The sequence below is a fragment of the Camelina sativa genome, chromosome 5, assembly GCF_000633955.1.
Source record: "Camelina sativa cultivar DH55 chromosome 5, Cs, whole genome shotgun sequence".
In the NCBI taxonomy this organism is placed as follows: Eukaryota; Viridiplantae; Streptophyta; class Magnoliopsida; order Brassicales; family Brassicaceae; genus Camelina; species Camelina sativa.
Window position 1 is genome coordinate 4,257,428 of NC_025689.1, and position 25,049 is coordinate 4,282,476.

Consider the following 25,049-nt stretch of genomic DNA (forward strand, 5'->3'; position numbering starts at 1 on the left):
TACAAGTATTACAAATAGTAACATTTATAAGCTACTAAAGGATTCTCCAGGCTGAGGCTATTCCTTTTGTTTTCGTTTGAAGAATTGTTTTTTACAACATTAAGAACGTACTAAAGACGTACATATAATATAATATGAGTTGTTGGAAACTAAAGCAGGGATCTTTTAACCTTCTTGTAATCTTCTTTTCTAAGAAGGAATCTTTAAAGTACGTATTACAACTTATGATTCTAAACTATCACTAATATGCATTAATCAATGCTTCGTTTACAAATACACAGTTAACATGAAACTAGATAAATAGACACTTAAACCCTCTAGCTTGTGATAATACTTTGTTCCTTGAATTAATATACGAACCGGAACCAATACGTATGAAATTGATAAACCCACTTCATCTTAATTAAGAGGATTTTATTATTCGGATTCGCATCTATGCAATATCTGTAGTACGTTTTGTATTGGATTTACAACTGATGATTGTTTTTGGATATATATTACACAATTATTGATGGTTATTAAATATTATTTTATTTCAATAAAAATTGTATTTATTATTGAAAATATATGTTGTTAAAAAAACTCCCAGTGTTGCGTTTTAGAAAACTAAATCGATGGTGACTTTTGTTTAGAGGTGAAACTAATATTCCCCTCATAAGAAGAGTATTCAGGATTTGCTTATAACCAAATTTTCGAATTGATCACAATCATTGGACAATTAATAAAAAGCTTATCTCAGTTAGTAAAAAGCAAAAATGGCTCACAGCAAGTGTATATGCTTTTGTCATCTAGTTATTTTGTACCTTTGTCCATACATGAATACAAGTCAAATGCTACACGAATTGTGGATAGATTTGATTTGATATGTAAATTCGTATGATTGATGATAAAAAAACACCAACAGATGAGTGGCTCGGATGAGTCTAGGCAGCTTTTTCGTTTCCATTGGCCACTACCCACAAATACAAACATGTCTATTATCGTCGAGAATCAATTTCAACAAAATTTTGTAAGAAGAATAGGTTTGTAATTAAAAAAAAAAAAAAAAACATTGGCCCATCATTCACTAGGCCCATTTAAAGCTGACGTGGCTCCAGCTCGAAGTCGGTTTTTTTTGTGCGTGCTTCAATCAAATAAGCCTCGGATCTCAAACTTAGAATAATAAACTACATTTAACTAAATGGTTCGAATCCGCCACTATATTATTACACAGACGCTGTGATGTTTTTTTGTTTTTGGGGTATTTCTTATCTTTCTTTAACCATCTTTCCGCTACGACGCGAAAGGGAATCAAAATAAAAAGGCACTTGTTTCATCAATTCTTTCCTCCCTTAAAACAATTAGAGATATTTCTCTCTCTCTTTCTCTCTGTTTCTCCCCCAAAAAAACAAAAAACAAACCCTATCTCTCTCTCTATCTCTCTCAATTGCATTCGGATTTTTGATTCTCTGAAAGCATTCATCGGTTCCGTAGGGGTTCTCTTGAACGAATTTTTCATTTTTGTTTTGCAATTTCTGGATCAGACTTTTTTTTTTTTGTTGTGGTTGTTTTTTTTACCGATCCGATAATTTGATATGGCCGATTCTAGGAAACGAGATTCCGGAGACGATCATCGTCATCGTGATGATCAGCCAAATGACGGCGATGATGATTTTTCGTACGGTTCTCGATCTAATGGATTTGAAGGAGAGGATGAATCGACGAGGATCGAGAGCAGCAGTGTTTCAGATCCGTCGACTGAAGAAACCGGAGGAGGAGGAGGAGGAGGAGACTTTTTGGTTGGGGAAGATAGGGTTTTACGGTGGCTACAAGCTTTGGATATGCAAGTTATGGGAGCTTGTCGAGGTGACGAGAGGTTGAAGCCGTTGTTGAAGCTTAACGTTTCTAATGGGATGGCTGAAGATCGTTTGCTTGCTCATCTTAGCCAGGTTTGTATCTGTTCTTAATTGATCATCTTCAGTTTCTGAATATGATGATTTGTGGATGAGATTGATCTGATTTTTTTTTTTTCTTGTTTTATTTGAATAGCACTTCGAGCCAGCTGAAATTGGTATGTTGGCTAGATGTTTTTGCATTCCTCTGGTTTCTGTTCGCGTTGGGAAGATTAAGAAGGAAGGGACTCTAATGCGCCCCACTACCATAAGGTAATAATCAACCTTAGAACCGATTTTTCATGAGTCCCCTGTTAATTGCTAGTTTCGTTGTTTTGTTAGAGATATGTGAATATGATGGTCTGTTTATTTCGTCTCTCTAGACTCTAGAGTTTCCTAATTTAGGTTTTGTTGGCTTTGAAGATGGGTCTTATGTTAAAGATGTTGCATAGCATATAAGAGACGGTTGATTATTTGGTTTTGTGTGCTATCTGCCATTGGTTTAGGCTGATTAGCTAAGTCAATCGTGATTTTGAAATCATCTGAAGTAAGTTGAACATGCTGGTTTTTGTGTGCACACACAATTAATGCTTTAGTGTTATTGATACTCTCTCGCAGAGTTTATCCATGTATGCTCTCTTCGTTCAAGTACGTTTATCAAATAGTATACCTGTTTCCATATTAAATGTTGCATCTCTGTTTTACTGACATTTTTGCAGTTGTTATATGTGCTAACACTTGGGAGGTTAGTGTAAATACATAAGTCTTTGTTCATTTTGTTAGTTATTGTTTGTATCAATGTATACCTGACTTTCGGTAATTAGATCTATTCATTACTTGCTTTGGTTTTGATTTAAGGCCTTTAGAAATCATAGGAAACTCAGTTAGTTGTATGGGTGATGTGATACTGTTCATGTTTCCAAATAAAATGTATCTTTTATTGTAGGTAATGTGGGGCGTAATCTGTTATGATCTCTGGTAGATGATGAAGTAAAGGTAGTTTCATCTCCGATGCTGCATAGTATGTTCTTGATATTGTTAGTCACCTAGGGTTTTAATATTCCATGTGTTTTTCATAACATCCTGACTAACGACTTCATATTATCTTGCTGTGCCTTTTATTGTATTGCTATTTTTTTAGTGTAAGCTTTTCTTTTGTTTTGTTTTGATTCTCTGTTATTTGCTTCTTCTTATTGTTACTACTTATCTGGTTTAAAAGGTCTTTTGTGTGTTCTAGTGGTACTATTCTGTTCAAAAATATAACAATGGGTCAATGTAAAGATCTTTCGGGAAGCTATTAGACAATTTATTTCGTGATTAAGGTCCCTATGCTGACTTATGAATGATGTATTTTCAGTTAGGCTAAGGTACAGTCTTAAAAGTGTCAGTTGATTGTATATATCTGCTCACGAGAGAAGCTTGTGGTGGAAATAAATTTTATTCGGGCTGTACTTTTGTGAATAACTAATAATAGCTCAGCTGTTGTGTGAGCAATTGGATATATTATTTTCTTGTAGTTTGAATTAGGGACAACTTGCAAATGTTGCGAGAGCAATTAAAAAGCTCCTGGACTTGATCCAACTTCATTGTCTGGTTTTTAGCTTCCAGTTTTTATTTGTTAGTGCGTTTTATTTTGATATTAGAGTCTTTCTGTTTAATTTGCTGACATTGTATCTCTCATTCGTCAGGGGTAACTTGAGCCTCATGGTCTTGCCAACGTCCGACTTGCGACTTTCATTTATCGGAGACAATGGTCATTCAGAACAAATATTTACATATACCAGTAAATCTCAGTGCCCTGCTGTATCAATTGAGGAGATAAATGCGGACAGCTCTGGTAGATCTTTTGTTATAAGGATTGCAGATGGCAACGCTTTCTACTATTGGTGCTCAGAGAAGTCAAAACTTCTGGGAACTGAATTGCGTAGGAAGGTTGGTGAGATAAAGATGATTTTTGTTTTTTGAGTCCTTTGTCTTTGCATCTAGATTTTCTCATTACTTATTTGTTTTTTTACCTGTGTAGATGAAAGACTTGATCAAAAAGAAGCCATCGATCTCGGAACTAACTGGAATTGAAGAATCACGTCTTGGATCTGTTGCTTCTCATCTCCGTTTGTATCTTATGGGTTCAGTAGTGCCCAACATCAAAGGTTGTCCGGTCCCAACTCCTGATTCATCATTGTCTTCTGGCTCTTCTGAAACAGCTGATTCTTCCTCCTCGAGTGCATCATCGAAATCTCTTAGAGCACGCCACAGTGGGACTCAACTGACAAAGGCCCAAGGAAGTCTCAGCCCTAGATCAAGCTCCTTCAAAGAAAACACACAGAGAAATTCTTCTCTACGAATCTCCTCTAGAGATAAATCAAAACGACGCAGTGAAGGGCATTTTTCAATCTTCGATAATTTACCCATTACTTCCATCCCCACCAATGTAGAGGGTTTCATACAGTCAGAAGGAGAAGGTGAAGAAGCCGCGGAGGATAGTAATGGAAGCAGTCAGTTTATTGCTTTCGAAGCAGCAGAGTTAACACCAAGTACAATGACCGGACCACCACAATTTCCTTTGAAGATGGGTCCACCAGTCTTTTCACCTTATTACTGCTGGTGCCCTCCAACCACCTCATCGCTTCACGCACCATTTGCCTCCTATCAGTTCCCATCACTATCCATCGAGCTACCTTCACTTCCGCCCCTTTCCTCGTTATTACCATCATCTTTATTACCAGCATCAGGATCAGATGGGTTTTTGATCCCATCATCACCGCTTGATCTCTCGGACATCCCTCCATTACCTTTAGTCCACCACATACCCATTCCGGGCTCATCATCATCATCCCAGCAGATAATGATTCCTATGATGTGTGACCCTATTGTTCATATTCCGGTTATCGATATCTGCTCTTCTGGTCAAGGCTATCTGGTAAGTGCTGGACCCACCGGGATGATACCAACGGGCATCTCACCGCTCCCAGTTGAGAATGATTCTCTGGTAGAGAAAGGCGCAAGAGAAACACTAAGATTGCTCATAAACGGAGCCAATGCAACAACCTCAGCTCCTTTGAATCACCATGGAACCAGAGGTCTGTACAGTGGGAACAGGGACGTGAGTGGTGTGAGCTTATTTGCACCTATTGGACTGCAGCAACCGAGTTCAGGTGACGGAGGAGATGGTGGTGGTGGTGAGAATGTGAGCTCAGGCGAAGGAGTGCCTGCGCCTCCCAGAGAGACTTCTGGTTAGTTTATTTTGGTTCTTTTGTAAGTGTGGTTCAGTTCAGTTCAGTGTATAGAAAAGTGGGGCGGTCGTGAAAACTCATCATTCGCTTCCTTCTTGGTTTTTTTTTGTTCAGCTCAAGTCTTTTGTCTCACAAGATGTAATTAGTTGGTTTTTTTTTTGTAGCTTGCTTATTGTTACCTTTGTTATTTCCGAGTTTCAAAGGAAGCTAAGAAATACGATAATAATAAAAGTTATTTGGCAAATTTTATATCTTATTTTATAATACATTCTGGAAGAAATGCTTGATGGAGAGAGGTGTAGACTATAATTATTAAAAAAATGTTAATCGAGATCATAGCTTGATAAAAATGAAATTATTGTTGTTTCTGTTTACATTATTGAAGTTTAAATATATATATTTTTTATAACAACTGCGATAACCATAAAGGTGTTCACAATCTGGTCTTTGTTGCGGGGATGATTTATTCCAACGAAGTGAAAAAAAGTCATGTAAAAAGTCTTATTAGTTTCGAAAGTCCCATTGTTGAACGCTTTCATTCCACATTTGATGTTGAACTCCTACCAAAATAAAACATATAAAAATCATAGTATAATCAACGCTTAATTTTGTTTATTAAGAGTTTCGTTATAATTAATTCATATGGTCCATGTGAATTAATTCATGTAGTCAACTACTTTTTTCCTCTCATAAAAAGCGGAAGAAAAAAAAATTATCCAACAAAAGAAAAGAGAATTTTATTTAATTTTTTGATAATTTAATAAATTTGGCTTAGAATCGAGGTTGTTATTATAGAGTTAAACAAATGATTTATCCATTAAATAAATAAAAACAAAAACCTGATTGGTTAATATTGTCGTCTAGCTAAAAGATCTGACCACCTGCACAAAAAATTAAAAAAACATTAGAGTAAAGAAGAAGAAGATCGCATCTCCACCGTCAACTTCAACTGTGTCTCTCATCTCTCTCAGATCATCATCGTCCCACTTGATTGTATTGATTCCCCCAACTTCAATTTTTATAGTATTATTAACCGATCGATTTTTTCTTTTTTCCTTTTTTTTTGGATTCGCTTCCACTTCTTTCATCTTCTTCCTTCCTTCCCTCTCCTCCTAATCCGCCTCTTCTTCCTACGCGTGTCTCCCTTCTCACTCTCTATCTCTTCCGATTCACCGTCCTCTCTTTTCGGATCTCTCTCTTAGCTTGTGTGTGTGTGCGCTTATGTGTCTCCGTGGATCTACCACTGAGGTTTCAATTCGAAACCATCTCTTTCTTCTTCTCGAATAATAAATCGAATCTTTTCGAGGATTCGTTTTTGTTTCCCGATCCGAAGAATGGAGGATCCTGATATCAAGAAGTGTAAATTGAACTGCGTAGCTACGGTTTCTACGGTTGATGACGTCATCGAGCAAGTGATGACGTACATAACCGATCCCAAGGATCGAGATGCGGCGTCTCTGGTGTGTCGGAGGTGGTTTAAGATTGATTCCGAGACGAGGGAGCATGTGACCATGGCGCTATGCTACACAGCGACTCCTGATCGTCTCAGCCGTAGGTTCCCGAACTTGAGGTCTCTCAAGCTTAAAGGCAAGCCGAGAGCTGCTATGTTTAATCTGATCCCGGAGAACTGGGGAGGTTACGTTACTCCTTGGGTTACTGAGATATCTAACTCGCTTAGGCAGCTTAAGTCAGTGCACTTCCGTCGGATGATTGTTAGTGACTTAGATCTGGATCGTTTAGCTAGAGCTAGATCAGATGATCTTGAGGCTTTGAAGCTTGATAAGTGCTCTGGTTTCACTACTGATGGTCTTTTGAGCATCGTTACTCACTGCAGGTAATACTACACTTCTTCTTAGTATCAAGATTTGAGTTTGAATCGATGCTCTTTGAGGTTTAGCCTTATCTTGTTGATGACACTTGTTATTTCCTACTTTGACTAGAACTGTAGAACAAAAGGTTGCAATTGGCTCTTTTTTATTTGTAACTTTATAAGTCAGTTGTACAAAGAACCATATCTTGAAGTTTGTGTTTGTGATGATCTGATCTTGATTACCTTAATTGGGCAAGTAGAAACTTTGGTGTGCACTTTTTCTCCTTAATGATATTGTTGAACGTTACTTTACCACACTTTACACTTAAAGATTTATATAAGCAGACATTTGCAGTTTCTAGGAGTTGTTGTTTGTCATGTTGTTCTTTTATCCTTAATTTCTCTGCCACTGTTATTAAAGCAAAAATTGCAGTGATCTTCAGTTATTTCTCAATTGGGGAAGTATAAACATTTGTGCTGTTTCTTATCTGCAAGTTATGTGTATTCAGTTTTAGCTGAAAATTCAAATATCTTGAGTTGGTTTTTTATGTACTCATGTTTATGTCTGTTGTTTTTTTTCCAGGAAAATAAAAACGTTGTTAATGGAAGAGAGTTCTTTTATTGAAAAGGATGGTAAGTGGCTTCATGAGCTTGCTCAGAACAACACTTCTCTGGAGGTTTTAAACTTCTACATGACGGAGTTTGCCAAAATCAGCCCTAAAGACTTGGAAACCATAGCTAGAAATTGCCGCTCTCTGGTTTCTGTGAAGGTCGGTGACTTTGAGATTTTGGAGCTAGTTGGGTTCTTTAAGGCTGCAGCTAATCTTGAAGAATTTTGTGGTGGCTCTTTGAATGAGGATATTGGAATGCCTGAGAAGTACATGAATCTGACTTTCCCTCGAAAACTATGTCGTCTGGGCCTCTCTTACATGGGACCTAATGAAATGCCAATACTATTTCCATTCGCAGCCCAAATCCGGAAATTAGATTTGCTTTATGCATTGCTAGAAACTGAGGATCATTGTACGCTGATCCAAAAGTGTCCAAATTTGGAAGTTCTCGAGGTAAATATTTAACATTCCGTCTTTTCTTGTTAACTTTATATTTGGGGCAGGGTCTTTAGTGGTAAATGATGCTTCTCCTATTGTTTACTTATTATCCTATTTGTTACCGATAGATTTCTAAGCTAGTAATTCACCTATTTTCTTATCAACTCCACACTATTCAACTGTCAATGAATCTAGCATTAAGAGTATAAAAATGTGGTAGATAGGGGATATGAATGCAAGGTCCGTTCTTTTTACATAAAAATATTCAACTGAAGTTCTTGTTGTATTTCAGACAAGGAATGTAATCGGAGATAGGGGTCTAGAGGTTCTTGCACAGCACTGTAAGCACTTGAAGCGGCTGAGGATTGAACGGGGGGCAGATGAACAAGGAATGGAGGATGAAGAAGGCTTAGTCTCACAAAGAGGACTTATTGCATTGGCTCAGGGCTGCCAGGAGCTAGAGTACATGGCGGTGTATGTCTCAGATATAACTAATGAATCTCTTGAAAGCATAGGCACATATCTGAAAAACCTCTGTGACTTCCGCCTTGTCTTACTCGACCGGGAAGAAAGGATTACAGATTTACCACTGGACAACGGAGTCCGATCCCTCTTGATTGGTTGCAAGAAGCTCAGACGGTTTGCATTCTATCTGAGACAAGGTGGTTTAACCGACGTGGGCTTGAGTTATATCGGACAGTACAGTCCAAATGTGAGATGGATGCTGCTGGGTTACGTAGGTGAATCAGATGAGGGTCTAATGGAATTCTCAAGAGGTTGTCCAAATCTACAGAAGCTAGAGATGAGAGGTTGTTGTTTCAGCGAGCGAGCAATTGCTGCAGCGGTTAAGAAATTACCATCATTGAGATACCTTTGGGTACAAGGTTACAGAGCATCGATGACGGGACAAGATCTAATGCAGATGGCTAGACCGTACTGGAACATCGAGCTGATTCCATCGAGAAGAGTCCCAGAAGTGAATCAGCTGGGAGAGATAAGAGAGATGGAGCATCCGGCTCATATATTGGCTTACTACTCTCTAGCTGGTCAGAGAACAGATTGTCCAACAACTGTTAGAGTTCTGAGAGCGCCAAGTATGATATGACCAAAAACAAAACAGGTTTGTATATAAAGATTTGGTTATCTCTTTTAGTCTCGCGTTTTTGGTTTTCCACGAACTGTCTACTTCTGGTTCTTGATTTTTTCTTGTTGTATCGTCGTCAATGGTTTTGGGAGATCACATAGTCTTGTTTGTATGGCCATCACAATTTTATTTTTTCCACAGGGGTCTGTGTACTCTTTTCCTTTTTCAATAAAAAAAAACCCCAAAGATTTTGAGAGTTTCTGTTCTATCTTCGTTTACATATTTGATTTGGTTGCCATTTGTAACAACTCTATTTGTTGTTGTGAGTCTTGTGACAAACAATTGTTTTAAAAAACATAAGTCAAAAAGCGAAAAAAAAAATATACCATTTTTATAACTTTATAGATGAAAGCTTTGATTTATTGTTCTTACACGAATTCAAAGAGCGACGGATGCAACATACTATAAAGGAATCTTTGTATAGACAGTGAGTGGGCATATCTCAAGCCGACCAAAGGTACCCCATTCAGATTCTTCTTAACCACAAAAGAGCCTTTACAATAATACATTTTATAGGTAATGAAATAATTGTCGTATATGCATCTCATTCACATTTGAGAAGATTCCACAATATTTTGGTGGTTTCTTTCTTTTAATGAACTTTTGGAGAAATCACGCAAAGTCAGTTTCTACTGTCGACTGTCGTCAACTGGTGAAAGAAGGAGAATGATGGATGAGTAACTGAGCATTGGATACATATTTGCATCCAAGAAGTGCCTATACTGCTTCATGGCCGTTTCTCTCTCTGGGAGATCCGGTGTTATGCAGTCGTAAGGGCTCGGTTTGCTCGTGTCTACAAATGGCTCCCATCGGTATCCAGGCCTGTTAGGCAGAGAAACAAGTGTGGCTAAATGACTCGTGTTGAAGGCCACATAGATTTCTCTCTTCACAGAATCGACCTGCACACAAAGAATCAAATGGGAGCTGTCCCTGTTAGAGGTTTCAGTTCCTAGAGCAATCAAATGGGAGCTCTTGCTTTATACCACTACCTAAGTGACAAAGCGAGATAGAGCATGAGAAAATCGTACCAGTGAAAATGCAACAAATCGACTTATTTCAGACCAGTCTGGCACCTCTGGAGCAACACCATGCCACTGCAGACGCTTTGCTGTTGGAAAATCGTTCAGGCCAAGTGATTCACATTCACTACAAGGGTGAAAAGAAAGAAACATGTCAATTAATGGATTTGAAATTACATGAAAGCGATCATCTAAATAATAACATACTCATAAAAGAAGATTACGTACTCACGAAACTCGATAAGAAGACGGCAGAATCTGAAGAAGTCAGAGTCTGCTTCTTCCTTTTTATCCCATCGAAAATAGTTCATCTGCATCAGAATTGTATTAACATTATTGGAAAGTTGATACTGAGAAAAAAAAAAGAAACTTATTTTAACCTAAAAACAAAGCATTAAGGGCTTACATAGTTGTCATGGCAATAGGTGTTGTTGTTTCCCCCTTTTGTATGGCCATATTCATCTCCCATGTTGATCATTGGGACACCCTGATGATAAATAGTTCAGCATGACAAAGAAATTGGATCATGCTCAACGTTCATAATCCTTAGTTCATATTCTTTGCATGACACCATACCAATCACCACTTAACATGTTGCAAATGCATACAATCAGTGCATAGTACGTAATTGCTAGTGGAGTTAGATTCTCTTGTGGTTAATTATTTTGAACTCATGACCTACTCCAGTACTATAGTTCAACAATGTGCATAACATTAGTAAAAAGAGCTTTAAGCAAGAATTAGAATAAAAGAATAGAGAAATTGCTAGCTTTACTTGGGAAACCATGAGGGAAACAAAGAAATTTCGCATCTGTCGTTTCCTTAATCTCTTCACCGAGATACTCGCAAAGTCTCCTTCCTGCAGCACAATACCAATTAATTGACATTTGAAAGTAAAAATGTTACGCCATTCATTTCAGCTTTTAAACATTCTACAAAAATATGATATAAGTATATAAGAGAGACTGAATTTGCATAGCTGATGAAAGAAAAAACAACGGTAATCCAATCAAAAGTTCTGAAGTTTTGATGTTTGATTTTTGAACTTCCAATTTGATACTAAGCGGTCAATCTTATGAACAATGAGAAATTCTTTATATCTACTAAAAACTCGTGTTTTATGCAGCTGAGGCTATTTAGCTAGGACTTATAATTTTAATGATTATTTTAGCCATCATATTAAAATACTTTTGTGAAAAGAGCAAAAAACAAATTCCACACAATAGCATAAAGCTAATATCTTTACCTCTCCACAGTTCCAGCTGTAATTGTGATTTTCTCCATCATTATTCTCTTCTCCATTTGCCAAGTTATCCTTATTGTTGTAAGTTACTAAATCTCCCAACGTAAAACCATCATGCGCGCATACAAAATTGATGCTGTTCCAAGGTTTCCTACCTCCCTGGTGCACATACACAATCAAATATTAATAAGATATCAAACAAAAATATGAAGCTTCACAGACAAAACAACCAAGAAGAACACCATAAAGATCAGATACGTATAATAGAAGTTAACTTTACCTGGTACAAATTTGGGCTTCCACAGAGACATTCAGCAAAAGCACCGGAAAAGCCATCGGTGCCTTTTATGAACTGTCTCACAACATCCCGGAACTGAAACGGACAAGAATGTCACTGTCCCATATTAAATGGAAACTGTCACGAGAACTGAATTTTCATTTACTGACCTTTCCATTCCACTCAGACCAGATACCCCAGTGTGGAAACATGCCAACTTGGTATAGCCCACCCGCATCCCATGCTTCAGCTATTAGCTGTTTGCAAAGAAGCAACATAATAAATAAATATCCCGTCGTCAACGATCCTACATCGGTAAATGTATTTACATCAAGAAAATGATTACTTTATAACAATCATCTACATAACTGGAGATTATGACATAAATTGGAAAATCACATGGAAAATTCACACAGGAAGCTCAATAGTCGATGATACTGAACTACAACAAGAAGATCACTAATTACATTGGGAATTTTTAATGTTTGGTAATGGATTGAGAATATATAGTAGTGATGAATTCCACATCTCTCCACTCTAGAAGACAATGTAAACTAATATTATCTATAAGGGAAATATCAAGGGAGCTAGTTTGATCACCTTAACACCACGGAGTATTGGATCATTACTTATCATGTCAATTACTGGAGGGCAGCTAATAGGGGTACCAGTTGTCAGCAAGTCACCTTCTACATCAGCCCCATAAACATTGGCTGCATCCCAAAGACTAACAAGAATAGAACAGTAAATATTCCAGAAACATGGACCAAACCAGCACTTATTTCACGTACTCTAGAACATTTGCACCTGCTGCTCCTTGACATGATTGAACCAAGATCAAATCGGAAGCCGTCGACATGCATTTCTGTTACCCAATATCTGTTTGAAGGGAGAGATATTCACAGGCTTAGGAGGAGTTAACTGAAATCAATAAATTTTCGGAAATAAACCTAGTGTAAGATTTCTTTAGTCACCAGAAAGCAGGTAAACTCAAAATAGTTAATTCAAAGTAACCAGGGTGTAATATGAGGATTACATTACATCCTAGATGTAATCATAAACAAAACGCCTAAAGTTATTTGTCACAGAGACAGCCTAGACACTAGACATAAAACCTGAGGAATGTTAGAATGTGTACCACGAGACAATGAGAGTTCGCAAGTACGATAATGAATATAAAAAGACTTAGTTTGACAAAAATCCAAGCAGTACGTCTACTCTATATTTTTGGGAACTACCTCAGGCAATCTACTATGAATTGACGCACCACAGGATGATTGCAGTTGAATGTATTGCCACAGCCTGAATAATTATAGAACTCGCCCTGTTAAATCACAAAACATGCATAAACTTTAGATTCATTTATAAGCAATCATATCAGAATCATCAGTATGAGACTACAGACTAGGAAACCAAAATCATTATGAGTGTTGACTTAGATATCATCACGGGGTGGAATATATACTACTTTTCTAGTCTTAGCGGAGTTATGTAAAGGTCATGGAGAAAACTTAACAGGCAGTTCCTACAGGTTTCTGATGCATAATAAGTTACTGGACCGACCAATTAACAGAACTTCCAATCAGCAAAGTGACTTAGTTTATGTTTTAACTGTCAGAAGAAAAATAATCCTACATTTTAGCTTCCTACCCCACAGATCTCTTGATCGTCTCTTATTCTCTAAGCAGTGAAACTAAAGGAACACATGACTGCTTGATGACCATTACCTTTGGAGCAAGCATATAATAAACGCTGTTATCAACTCCTCTAAATGAGAAAATGGGTCCTTTCTCATTGCCTTCAGCTGTGTGGTTCAAAACGACATCCATAATTACCTGCTTAAAATCTATTAAGAACTGCACCCATAAACCTAGCAACAAATATTTAGCTACTTGGAAACTAGTTGTCACCTCAATTCCTCGTTTATGTGCCTCTTTAACAAGAATTTTGAACTCATTGATAGCTCTTCCAGCAAAGTTGCGCGAGCTTGCCGATGAATATCTAATCATGGGCGAAAAGAATCCAATAGTAGAGTAACCCCAAAAATTTACCCTGAACATGCAAGACAACCTGATTAGACATGCTATATGTATCATTTCACTGAATTACTGTGTGAGAGACTGAGAGTTAAAGATGGTATGGTTGAGAGCTTGCTCAATCTATCTATTCCAGATATGTGATATTATCGTTAAGTTATTTCACCCCTTATTAATTGGAAGTTTCCTGAGACAAAAACAATCCTAGTTGATGAATTCTTGAGATTACTTAATACATGCTATCACCCACATATGTTAACTTTGAGTGTTTTTACTATGTAGTTTGCTCATCTTAGACAGAGCAAAATCCAGGCGGAGATAGTGTCATTAAACAGGCATGGTCAAATGGCATACCTATGGTCTCCCAATATCGTATTGTAGCTGTAATACTCCAGCTCATTAAACTCGTGACATGGCATTAATTCTATGCAATTTATCCCAAGCTCCTGTCAAGATGTAAACAGTTAAAAGTTGACAGCCGTGATCTCTACTTGATGATATTTTCAGTTAGATAAGGGCTCTAAAACAGAAAAAAAATTACTAATAGAACTGTGTGCTCATTTTTAACCCAAAAAATAGGAATATTTGCATGGTCCCTAGTCAAAATCACCAAAACTCGTCTGAATTAAACAAGAAAGCTCTTTGCAAAACTGAGGACAGCTTATAGCCACGGCAAACAAAGATAGTCATTACTACGCCGCACCACAATGAAAGTTGATAAACTGTGATATCATTGTCCCACAATGATGAGTAAAGGTCGAATTCAGTATTGAACAAATGAACATGTTAAACATATCTACTGGTATAGTCAGCAACTTCTCAAAATTTCACCTAGAGACTATTTATAGTAAGCTTGTTCTAAAATAACAGTTCACAGTTTTCTCAACAGAATGTGTTTGAGAGCCAGTACCTTCAAATGGTCAAGCTTCTCTGCAACACCCTGGTATGTGCCAGGAAATTCAATTTTGCTAGATTCATGCCTTGTGAAACCTCGCACATGCATTTCATATATAACAAGATCCTTCTGTGGTAGCTTCAGATGCATATCCCCTTCCCAATCAAACTGCAGACAGCAAAGTCAACATTTTTCAAAGAGTATCATCCATAATAAAAAAATAGATATTAGAACAGCATAACATATATCATGGTACCTCTTCATCAAGAGTTGGCACCATACACGCCATTTGAGGCCAACAATTTTCATCAGGTCCCAAAACTCCAAACTCATCTCTGCTTATAATTGCCTACCAAACCAAAGGGAAAATCTTATAGCCACTGCCAAGGAGACTATCTACTGGTCAGCCTTAAATCAGAAAACTACAATTTTTCAAATTACCTTTGCGTAAGGATCCAATAAAATGTTGGAAGAGTCATAATAGTGACCATCTTCAGGAGAGAACTTGCCATCAAATCTGTAACCATACAACATATCTTTGAAATTCCCTTTCAAGAACACATGCCATACATGCCCAGTTCTATTCCTTGATGGATCCAGCTGTATCTCCTCCGTCACTTTGTTCTGCAACGTGAGATCAAAAAACCCAAATTCAAAAAAAGGGTTTTCACAAAAATGTCAGTTAAACCCAAAAGACACTAGCTTTGTATAATAAACCTGACGGAGATCGGAGAGAGAAATCAAACAGATGGTGGCGGAAACAGAGTTTGCAGAGTAAACAGAGAAATTGACGCCGTTATCTCTGACGGTGGCGCCGAATGGTGAAGGAAGTCCATCGGAAACGAAGAATCTCTCTGATTTAAGAGGCTTCTCCACTACGGCAACGTTTTCAGCTTCGCTGCTTCTTCTGTCCTTTGCGGAAATCGAAATTGGCTGGAAGATGCGTTTGAAATTGGGAGTGGAGATTTTAGGAAAAGTGTGGTTGGAGAAGAGAGTGTTGAGCTTTGTGCGGTGGAGGAAACTGGAGCTGCATTTGATCGCATCCATGGAAGCTCTTCTTTAGAGCTCTCAAAGGAGAGTGATGAAAAAGAGACGACGAAGTGTCTGACACTCATAGACTGATGATTATTTTATTTATTTTTAAAAAGAAAGAGGAAGCTAACTTGTTACAAATGGGCTAAGAAGTGGGCTTAGAGCTGGGCCTCCATGCATATACATAATAACATGTAAATGGGCTTATATTATTGTTTGTACAGTACTAAGCATATCCCATTTTAGTTTGCAATATTATCTAACAAAACAAATTTTATGGTCACACGTTTCCTAATGGTAAGATATTTTTGAAGCTACGATGTATCCAAAAATTGGGACCATTATATATCTACGATAATATTTAGTATACTTGGGGGAAATATATAAAATTAATTACAAATATAAATCTTTTTAAGAATCTTGAATAGTGACCCATACATGCCGGGACCCTTTCTTAGATTCTTCTATACTTACAAACAAAAATCAAAGTGAATAATAATTAAAATTGGTAACGTAATATTTTGAAACTGTTGTCGTATACGTCACGTATATATACAAATTGATACTTGAGATACATATCTTCAAATCATTACAAAAGACAGAACTAAATAAAATGACCAAAATTGCTCTTCGAATATTGCTTGTACTTACAAGATTAACCAAAAACTCCAAAAACATTGGTTTGTGGTTCGTACGGAGGACACAACACACCTATATAAGTCTATAACAAAAGTTTTGTGTTACCGTTTGGAAATCTTTATAGGCTATAGGAAAATTCTCTTCAAGTTGTTTGCTAAGTTATTGTTACGATAAGCTAGCATCAACAACGTGACATGACGAATGTATATGAAAACTATATGTTGCTGTATTATATAACTATATATTTATGGTTTTTGAAAATTGGAATATGGATTGGACCCTAAAGCATAGAAATAAAACATTTATTACATTTTCTTTTCCATGTCTCGTCGAGATTTTTTGGCAAAATATAAAAGAAGTCAAACTAAACTGTACAAAGGAAAAGAGACGACGAGCTTTTCGGTTTAAGGAGTGGCCATATTACATCCGACGACGCGAGGACCCGTTTGCAATTTGGTTTTTTTTTTTTTTTTGTCAACTATTAGACCACAACAGACATGTCCATTAACCTAATCCCTACATTCGTAGAGAGCGGGACTTGATCCCGGGTGTGATGTTGCCTTGTGCATTAAGAACTTACCTTTGGCCACTGCACTAAAGTAACTTCACGCAATTTGGTTTCTTCATGTTCAAAACATTTTTTTTTTTAACTAAAGATAATTATTTATTTGTTAACACATGCGGTTGAAAATTGTTGTCGTATATGCATAAGAGTCAAAAACGTACATATGGTTCAATATATTAGCTAGAGTATACGTACGCCAACAATTTCCAACCCTATGTTAGCATATAATTATCCTTAGGGTTTTAATTTTTCGATTATCAGTTCGCATGGGTTATAAATGATTGATGAAGACATATATATGATCGAGTATTAGCAAATCATGTTACTCTTTCGCATCAAATTATTGGTTGAAGCTGTATACTAATAATTTTCATAAAAGATTCCTAAATACTCCCTCCGTTTCAATAATATAGGATGTTTAGAGAAATATTTTTGTTTCATAATATAGGATGTTTTCAACTTTTTATGCAACTTTTAGATTAATTTAGTATTTTATATTATGCAGTATTGTTTCTGATTGGTTGAACTTGTTAAAAGTAAAGACTTCTTAATCTGCGTGCTTTGCTTAAAACATCCTATATTTTGAAACGGAGGGAGTATATTCGTACTAGTTACTGAAAATCTAACAATTCGCATCAATAATGTTTGACACTGGGGTCATCTCATTTATCCTTTTTTCCTGATTTCAAAAACGAACCGTTTCTCATTATGATGAATATTCTGAATAGTAAAATCTAAAAAAAGAGTGGATCATGTTTTGAAAACGTAAAAAATGATATATAGCATTCCTCACAATATATATCGTAAAAAGTTGAAGTAGATCCGGAATCATTGGACCAGTTTCTATTATTAAATCAAAAGGTTCGTATATATGTTGTTCACTTATTATTGGATACACCTAAAAGCATATGAAATATTTAATATTTGGTATAATCGAGTAAAGGAATGATCTGTCATCAGTTAATTCAGTTATTTAATTTCTAATTAAGCCTAATAGTATTTAATACTCCCTCCGTTTCAAAATATAAGATGTTTTGGAGAAGTTTGTTGTTTCATAATATAGGATGCTTTCAAATCTCAATGCAACTTTTAGATTAATTTAGTATTTTATATTATGCAGTATTGTTTCTGATTGGTTGAACTTGTTAAAAGTAAAGACTTCTTAATCTGCGTGCTTTGCTTAAAACATCCTATATTTTGAAACGGAGAGAGTATTTTTGTAGCCGCGATGGGTACATTTTCCAATATCTGAAGATAAGTTTTGGTCTGATTCCTTTTTTTTTTGGGTGTCTCCACCAAATTTGGAAAAAGAATACAAGAAGAGAAGAATGTTTTGTTTATTTGATCGAGTAAAAGAAGATAAGCTGAACTGATCAGAGCATTATCATCAAGTTGGGATCTGATGACAACCATAATAAAGTCACGTGTATGTTTTCTGTTTTCTTGTCACCATGCCGCAGATTTTATTTTCTTCTTCTCTTCCAGATCTTGATCCATTAAAGATTCGCTTTGGCTTTTGAAGCTTCTACGACTACACAAGGTACAAACTAAACTTTCTAAGTTCATCATCATCATCATAGTGTTGAAAAATGTCGGCTTATGGTCATCAGATGGAGAGGGAATTCTCAGGTCTATCCAGCCGAGGTGGTTCCGGTAATATATACATATTTATAATCTTTTAAGTTCGAACATCTGAGTTTGGTCTGATTCTTGACTTATTGCAATGATTCTTTTTTGTTTCTACAGAATTGGGGAGTCGATACACGATAGAATCAGGATGTTACATGACATCTTTAGCAGCTTCAATCTTCATAGCTTCTCTTGTAACATTTGGAGTTTTGATGATAACACTTGTTATAGCTTTAGCAACAATGTTACAGAGCTGTGGTAACCGAGATATTAGAACGGTGGTCGAGGCTCAAAGACTTGAAGAGAGTTTCAGTTACTGCAAAATCTTGTCTTTACACTCTCACCTCAATAGCTTGCAACAAGAAGACAATATCGAATTACCATTGTTATGCAAAGATGTTGCTTTACGCAGAATCAAACAAGGAATCTACTTGAGAGAGTTGAACTTCACTATCCATATGGCTCTCACTTCTTTCCAAACCATCAAACCTATGAACGATAGCCGTGATGTTGTTGTCTTCGATATCGATGATACCAATCTGTAAGTGTTTTGGTTTTTTTCATTTGCATTCTGCAAGTTTTTTCAGATTGTTAACTTTTTGTTTTTGTTCTCTCTATGTAGATTAGAACAAGATGGTTATTATATGAAGTATATCGAAGAAGCAAAGCATCAAAGAAGCAAACTAATACTGGAACTATATTCTAAGCTAATATCACAAGGCTATACAATGGTTCTATTATCAAGAAGACCCGAAAGAGAGCGGAACATCACAATCGAACAGTTAAAATCTAGAGGATACAGTGATTGGTCACGTTTGATCATGAGGTTTGCAATAAACTTGAACTACTAATTTCACTCATATCAAACTAGCAAAATAAAAACAGAGATTGTTAAATAAGTTAGTTATATTCTCGTATTGCAGGGAAGATACAAGACAAAAGGAAGAGTTGGAAAGAGGTCAGCGTGTAATTGGAGTAATTGGTAATCATATGGATGTGCTAAGAGGCCAATGGAATTGGCAAAGCAAGCGTCTGTTCAAACTTCCAAGCCTTACCTATGATGATGTTCTGGCTTACAGTGAAACATGAGACCATGGAGTTTGATGTGTATAGATTTTCAAGAGTGTTATGTAATTTTTTTGTTATACGGTTTCAAAGATAATGTAGAGACGTATTGTAATACTTGGTATTTTCTTCTACAATCTCTTGAATTTGGTCCTGTCTTTGGTCAATATAAACAGCACAAAGTGAGTGGTCTTGTATCCAAGAATATATGCAGCAAATGGGAATAGCTTCAAAGAACCAAATTCATACAAAAACACATAAATTAGCCATTAATTACAGAGCATAACTCGGCCTTGACAAAACTAATTATCAGAGAACTAGAAGAGAAAAGAATGACTGCTTTTGTCATGAACCGTAGGCCTATAAGTCAAACAGAGGCTCGTAATATCAACTTGAGCTAGCCCATATATATCCACTAACAGTGCTCAGATTTGGATCCTCCTGGTACTGACTCCAAGCTGACTCAAATTGTAAGCTTTTGCACCTGTGAGAGAGGAAGAGAGAGGGAGCTATAAAACAGAAAACATATATGTGAACAATCTTTGGTAGTGCATTTGATAAGCCATAGAAACATACTGGCGGAGTAGCAGCAAGAAACGGAGTATAAGAGGTCTAATATCATCGCGATCTTTACGCGTTGATGACTCTTTGTACAAGGCAACTAGCTCCTCCACCAATCTGAAGATCCAAAATCATTAGATGATTGATGTTAAACCGTGGATAAGAGATAAATATTTTTTTCTAAAAGCACTCATAATTTATTGCTCTTTAGTAATCTAGAGGCTTAAACCTTGGGATGAAAGGTGAGTTTCTAATCCACGTCAACCTCACAACCGTCTCCAGTCTCTCAAGAACCTATACAGTATTTTCCAGGTAATGAAACTTTCATGTTTATCTTAAAGAATGTCAGAACGAGCAGGGTAATCTAACATATTTACAAGATGAACAAGTCCATACCAACAAAACAGTTTCAGCATCGTCTGAATGCATCCACTGAAAGAAAAGAGGGAAGATACGTCGAAAATGAGCAAGTAAGAAAAGCCCTAGAGCGTTCAAGAGTGGCTCAATGAATCTTAGCCAAGCTATACGTCGCTCCTTATTTCTTGGTTGGCGTTCCAAATGGCCAAGCATCTCATTCATAAGCTTCTCGTACCTAAGAAAGAAAACTTTCAAAATTAGCAAAAGGAGAAAGATGGAACAGTAGAACCAATCTATGGAGACACGTGAGGGTATAGTCAGGATCAGATGAATGATCTTTAAGGCAACTTCTTTTTTTTTTCTGATTACGTCTTCATCTTCTGAACAAATGTAATTGACAAGATAGAGAACAATTTATTTTACCACGGGCTACGGGGATTATTTGGGTGGATTTTAGTCACAAGAAGCACTGATAACTCCACCACATGTATCCAAATCTCATCATCAGAAGCTATATTCTGGCAACAGGCATCAAGAACCACATCTCCATACAAACCGAGGTCACCTGAAGTCACATTTTTAGCAAGATGAACCAAGTTTATCATACCTTGCCCCTGTCATCAAACAATGAGAGATATCATCAATCTCACTATGCCTTAAGATATTCCAAAATGTAGGAGGCTTAACCAGCCAAACTCATTGATCTCAACATCTCAAAAATACTTACTTTGACTTCAGGAGACCAATGATCAAGTGCTGTCAAAGCACAAGGAACCACCAAGTTGCAAAATTTCACCAGATTTGGTTTCTCAACCTAACAAAACACCTCCAAAATTATAAAGTTGGATTTGTTCACAACAAAACAGAACAAAACAATTCTCAATTTTTAATAAAATTCAGACCTGAGTCACAAACCACCTGAGCTGGTGAGCCGCAATGATCGCATAACCAACAGGTGTTCTCGCCATTGCAGCTACAACATCCTCTGCATCACTGCTCTTACCAAGTGAACTCTTTTCGATTCCATCTTTCAGCTCCGGCAAAACAATCGGTAACAATTCAATCACTGAAACAATCTCTCGAAATGTAGACTCCCCAATGGCAGAGAGGTTATCTGGAATCCATGAGAGTAGTTCGTGAGTGGAGGAACGTGAAGAAGAGAGAAGTGCACAAGCAAGCGCGAGATTCTTGATCGATTCTTCTTCATTGACTTGGTGAAGAGACGAAGTGTTTGGTAACAAGGAAAAAAGTATATCTTTGGTTGATACTTTGCTGCTCTCTTGCGGTGTGTACTGTGTGCGTCTGAGAATCTCTGTTATTTGTTTAGATAATCTGAATCCTCAAAACAAAATCAAAATTAGGGTTCTTTTAAGAAAGCTGTAAAGAGGTGGATAGAGAGATAACTAACTAAGTCACTCACCGGAGAAGACGGCCATGGAGGAGATCAGAGGTTGTGTTCATTTTTTCGAAAGTTCACAATTGCAAAGTTCGTCTCTTTAGCTTTTTTAGGTTTCAGTTTCTATCTCAGATTACTCTGTTTTACTAGAATTTTTAAAAGTTTAATGAAGAACCGAACCGAACCGAACATGACTAAAGATAACGATTTGTCCGGTCTAATATGCCGGTTCGTTCCACCGGTTATTAAAAAAATAGATATATAAGAATAATAATATAAGGCTGTTCTTTTGCTAAACGTTGCGGCAGCGACAGGTAAAGAAGAAAAACAGTGTTGCCGGAGAGCAAAATATACAGAGATGAGAGAGAAGTGTCGCAGATGATGAACGGTGATGGAGATTGATATGTCGCTAATATTTTTCAGCGATCAATCCGATACCGTCGCGACTCAACGGATGCCATCTGCGACTCATTTAGATCTATAATTTTCAAGTCCTCGGTATCGTTTAACATTACTACTACTCCGCTTGACACGCCGTTTCAATCTACCGCTGCCGCAGCCGCAGCGTTTACCAAAAGAACAGCCTCTATATCACACAACAAGGAAAAAACTCAAGAGAGACCTCAGAGAATGTTATGCCTGGTTCATGAAGAAGTGAATACAGGTAACACAAAACACATTACAGATACAAAAGACAAATAAACTGAATTTGTTTAACTTAAAATGTTGGGAATTCAAGATTCGGGAACGGCTGCTACAGCTGCAGTAGCAGCAGCAGCAGCAGAAGCACGTTTGATGGAAGCAGATTTGATGAGGTGATTGTAACTTCCTTTCTCCTTGAAAAGCTGAGCGAAATGGTGCTTGCAGTACAAAATTCCTTCGAGTGCTGCGTAGTTTGATGGAGAAATCGGACAGCCTCCATGAGAACACTTGAAGCAAGATTTATGGTAACACTGACTCTCCACAGTTACCTACAGAAAACATAACAAGATGAATATAAGAAAATGATCCAACGGCAGGTGAAGCGGAAAGCAATGTGAAAGAAAGACTGAAAATGTATATTAACCTTTTCGATAGGATACACGGTTTTACTGCAAGTAGCGCATTTGTCTTGCGTTCCAGAGAACAAACCAGCAACTCTACTAGGTGTCCTTGTCTGAGAACAACCAAGAAGAGAATAGAGTCAAGTATCTCTAGCCATATAACTAAATAAGAACATGGACGCGTTGTTAAGATGTGGTTACCAGCTCAGGGGTTGGCTTATCAGACAATGGCTTTGCAGCTGTGAAAGGAAAGAGAAGTTTGAAGATAAAGTTAAAGAGAGACACCACAAGTGAAAAGTTGGATCAAAAGGTGAAGTTAGAAAAAGAGTGACATACGTGACTGAAAGTTCTTGCTGAAACTACCAGACTCCTTGAAGAGCTGCTCAAAATGTGGCCTACAGTACACAACTCCTTCCATTGATGAATAGTTGCTCAGCTGTTCCAAAACCATCAACACGTTTAAACTTGATCACTTGAAAAGAAGACCAGATCAGATAAAGTATCTCTGTAGATAAAACTCTTTCATGAAACCCTCAAAACGTTCACAATGCTAATAACTACATTTAAGAATTGCTCATAGAGAGTATTGGTCATTAAAGCTTAAACTTTCACACAGATAGTAACCTAATCGAGGATCTGCTAATGTGAAACTAGGCCATTTTCAAGCTCTACTGGTAAAGATTGAACCTTGAATTTCAGTGAAATGAGAACATCCATATAGACAAGCACTTGAATCTTGATCAAACACTCGGTTCATGGATTGATGAAGTGAAAAGCAAAAGAGCAAAATCTTAAATAAACTCACTTGAAGTCTGCTTTTGCAGTGAGAGCATTTGAAGCAAGACTTGTGATAAGAGACTCCATCAGCTGAGAGAAGCTCCACAGGGTAAACTGTCTTCTCGCACGCTCTGCATTTCTGCTGAGTTCCTGTAAACGACATCGTTTCTCTTTGACTACTTCACGATCCTCCTCAAACCTCTCTTCGTCTACCTACCTCTATAACCACAACACAATGAGGTTTAAGAGAATATCACCTTCTTGACTTTTTCACATTAGCTATTTGCATCAATTCAAGACTTTCAAACAAATCGATCCTTGGATTCATACATAATAGTTTACATTAAAAAAAAAACAGAACACAAAAATCGCATCTTTTTATAAAATCTACAAAAAATTACAAAATAAAAATCTGATTTTTAACAGAATAGAATCGTAAACAACTAACAAACCTCACAATGGTTACCTCTTTGTCGATCTGACCCAACGCAAAAGACGAAATCAAAAGAATCGTGAAAGAGAGAAATGCAGGTGGTGTGAGATTGGAGCTGCGTGAAGGCGAAGAAGAAGAAGATGAAAGGTAAATGATTATGTAGCACGACGACGATGAACCAAAAAATAATAAAACGCTTTCGTGTTTTTTTTTTTCTTCTTCTTCTTTTTATTATGTTAAGAGCTTTGGTGGAGACAGTGGGGTTCCACTTTGGCCTGTCTAAATTATTTTAATTTTGAAATAAAAACAGCAAATCATTGAAAAAGATTAGGTTCTAATCACTAATATCCATTAACTAAAACCCAACAAAACTCTGTTTTTTTTCTTATCTTCTCTATTTTACTAATTTAAGGGTTTTTTTTTAGTTACCTGTTTTATGTTCTTCTCTACTATGATTCCATTTCTAAAAAAGAGATGATTGAGTAGAATTAATATTTATTGACTAATTAAATAGGGGTTTAATCCATTTGTTTGATTAACCTATTGAATAATCTAAAGTTGAATGATTATATAACCGACGGAATAAGATGGATAATAATTTTTTATGGACTTTTACAACTAATTTTCAAGAATCCAAAAAATGTCGCATTTCTTATATTAATAGGTACAAAGAAAATAAGGTTTTTTTCTTTTCTTGGGGGACACTATAACAACTGATTTTCAAAAAAGTGTCACTAAACAAATCTCTGAAATATGTGGGCTCATAGAAAACATCAGCACCACAACCACCATTTCACTTGAGATGGAATAAAGTAAAATTTAATTTTTGGGACACCATCTTTTTTAGAAAATACCATCAAGCTATTTTTATTTTCAAACGACTTTATAATCATATATTTTCCAATTGTATACTGAAAATGAAAATTGGTACAATTGACTAATAATGCTTTGATGATACTAAATTGGTCATTTGTA

At 36.7% G+C, this 25,049-nt stretch overlaps 6 protein-coding genes across 10 annotated transcripts; 3 read left to right on the plus strand and 3 right to left on the minus strand.

Annotated features, from left to right (window-relative positions):
* LOC104785428 lies at positions 1,222-5,353 on the plus strand. Of its 3 annotated transcripts, XM_010510640.1 has the most exons (5): positions 1,222-1,469; positions 1,589-1,928; positions 2,029-2,144; positions 3,560-3,803; positions 3,895-5,353. In XM_010510640.1, exons 2-5 carry the CDS (start codon positions 1,821-1,823, stop codon positions 5,107-5,109), a joined length of 1,683 nt encoding a protein of 560 aa, XP_010508942.1. In that variant the 5' UTR covers positions 1,222-1,469; positions 1,589-1,820; the 3' UTR covers positions 5,110-5,353. The 3 variants fall into 3 exon arrangements, with proteins under 3 accessions (XP_010508942.1, XP_010508941.1, XP_019101237.1); XM_010510639.1 differs by having other exon boundaries at positions 1,222-1,928; XM_019245692.1 differs by lacking the exons at positions 1,222-1,469; positions 1,589-1,928 and adding an exon at positions 2,818-2,867.
* On the plus strand, positions 6,027-9,303 carry LOC104785430 (coronatine-insensitive protein 1). Its single transcript, XM_010510641.2, has 3 exons — positions 6,027-6,938; positions 7,498-7,978; positions 8,256-9,303. The coding sequence occupies exons 1-3, from the start codon at positions 6,439-6,441 to the stop codon at positions 9,066-9,068; spliced, it is 1,794 nt and encodes a 597-aa protein (XP_010508943.1). The 5' UTR covers positions 6,027-6,438; the 3' UTR covers positions 9,069-9,303.
* On the minus strand, positions 9,431-15,678 carry LOC104785431 (isoamylase 1, chloroplastic). Its single transcript, XM_010510642.2, has 18 exons — positions 15,295-15,678; positions 15,019-15,201; positions 14,834-14,926; positions 14,593-14,745; positions 14,037-14,128; positions 13,557-13,698; positions 13,374-13,481; positions 12,885-12,970; positions 12,454-12,525; positions 12,247-12,373; positions 11,817-11,903; positions 11,650-11,742; positions 11,373-11,528; positions 10,902-10,985; positions 10,533-10,613; positions 10,355-10,437; positions 10,136-10,253; positions 9,431-10,006 (listed from the first exon to the last, which is right to left on the minus strand). The coding sequence occupies exons 1-18, from the start codon at positions 15,622-15,624 to the stop codon at positions 9,737-9,739; spliced, it is 2,358 nt and encodes a 785-aa protein (XP_010508944.1). The 5' UTR covers positions 15,625-15,678; the 3' UTR covers positions 9,431-9,736.
* On the plus strand, positions 18,059-19,662 carry LOC104785432 (uncharacterized protein At2g39920). Of its 3 annotated transcripts, XM_010510643.2 has the most exons (6): positions 18,059-18,239; positions 18,336-18,353; positions 18,424-18,466; positions 18,560-18,983; positions 19,065-19,268; positions 19,366-19,662. In XM_010510643.2, the coding sequence occupies exons 1-6, from the start codon at positions 18,216-18,218 to the stop codon at positions 19,529-19,531; spliced, it is 879 nt and encodes a 292-aa protein (XP_010508945.1). In that variant the 5' UTR covers positions 18,059-18,215; the 3' UTR covers positions 19,532-19,662. The 3 variants fall into 3 exon arrangements, with proteins under 3 accessions (XP_010508945.1, XP_010508947.1, XP_010508948.1); XM_010510645.2 differs by having other exon boundaries at positions 18,060-18,239; positions 18,336-18,466; XM_010510646.2 differs by having other exon boundaries at positions 18,061-18,353.
* LOC104785433 (uncharacterized protein At2g39910-like) lies at positions 19,717-21,941 on the minus strand. The gene is made up of 8 exons (XM_010510647.1): positions 21,846-21,941; positions 21,328-21,757; positions 21,153-21,239; positions 20,849-21,039; positions 20,465-20,660; positions 20,298-20,362; positions 20,084-20,185; positions 19,717-19,991 (listed from the first exon to the last, which is right to left on the minus strand). The coding sequence occupies exons 1-8, from the start codon at positions 21,884-21,886 to the stop codon at positions 19,895-19,897; spliced, it is 1,209 nt and encodes a 402-aa protein (XP_010508949.1). The 5' UTR covers positions 21,887-21,941; the 3' UTR covers positions 19,717-19,894.
* On the minus strand, positions 22,411-24,295 carry LOC104785434 (LIM domain-containing protein WLIM2a-like). The gene is made up of 6 exons (XM_010510648.2): positions 24,108-24,295; positions 23,670-23,860; positions 23,201-23,300; positions 23,066-23,103; positions 22,888-22,977; positions 22,411-22,792 (listed from the first exon to the last, which is right to left on the minus strand). The coding sequence occupies exons 2-6, from the start codon at positions 23,802-23,804 to the stop codon at positions 22,556-22,558; spliced, it is 600 nt and encodes a 199-aa protein (XP_010508950.1). The 5' UTR covers positions 23,805-23,860; positions 24,108-24,295; the 3' UTR covers positions 22,411-22,555.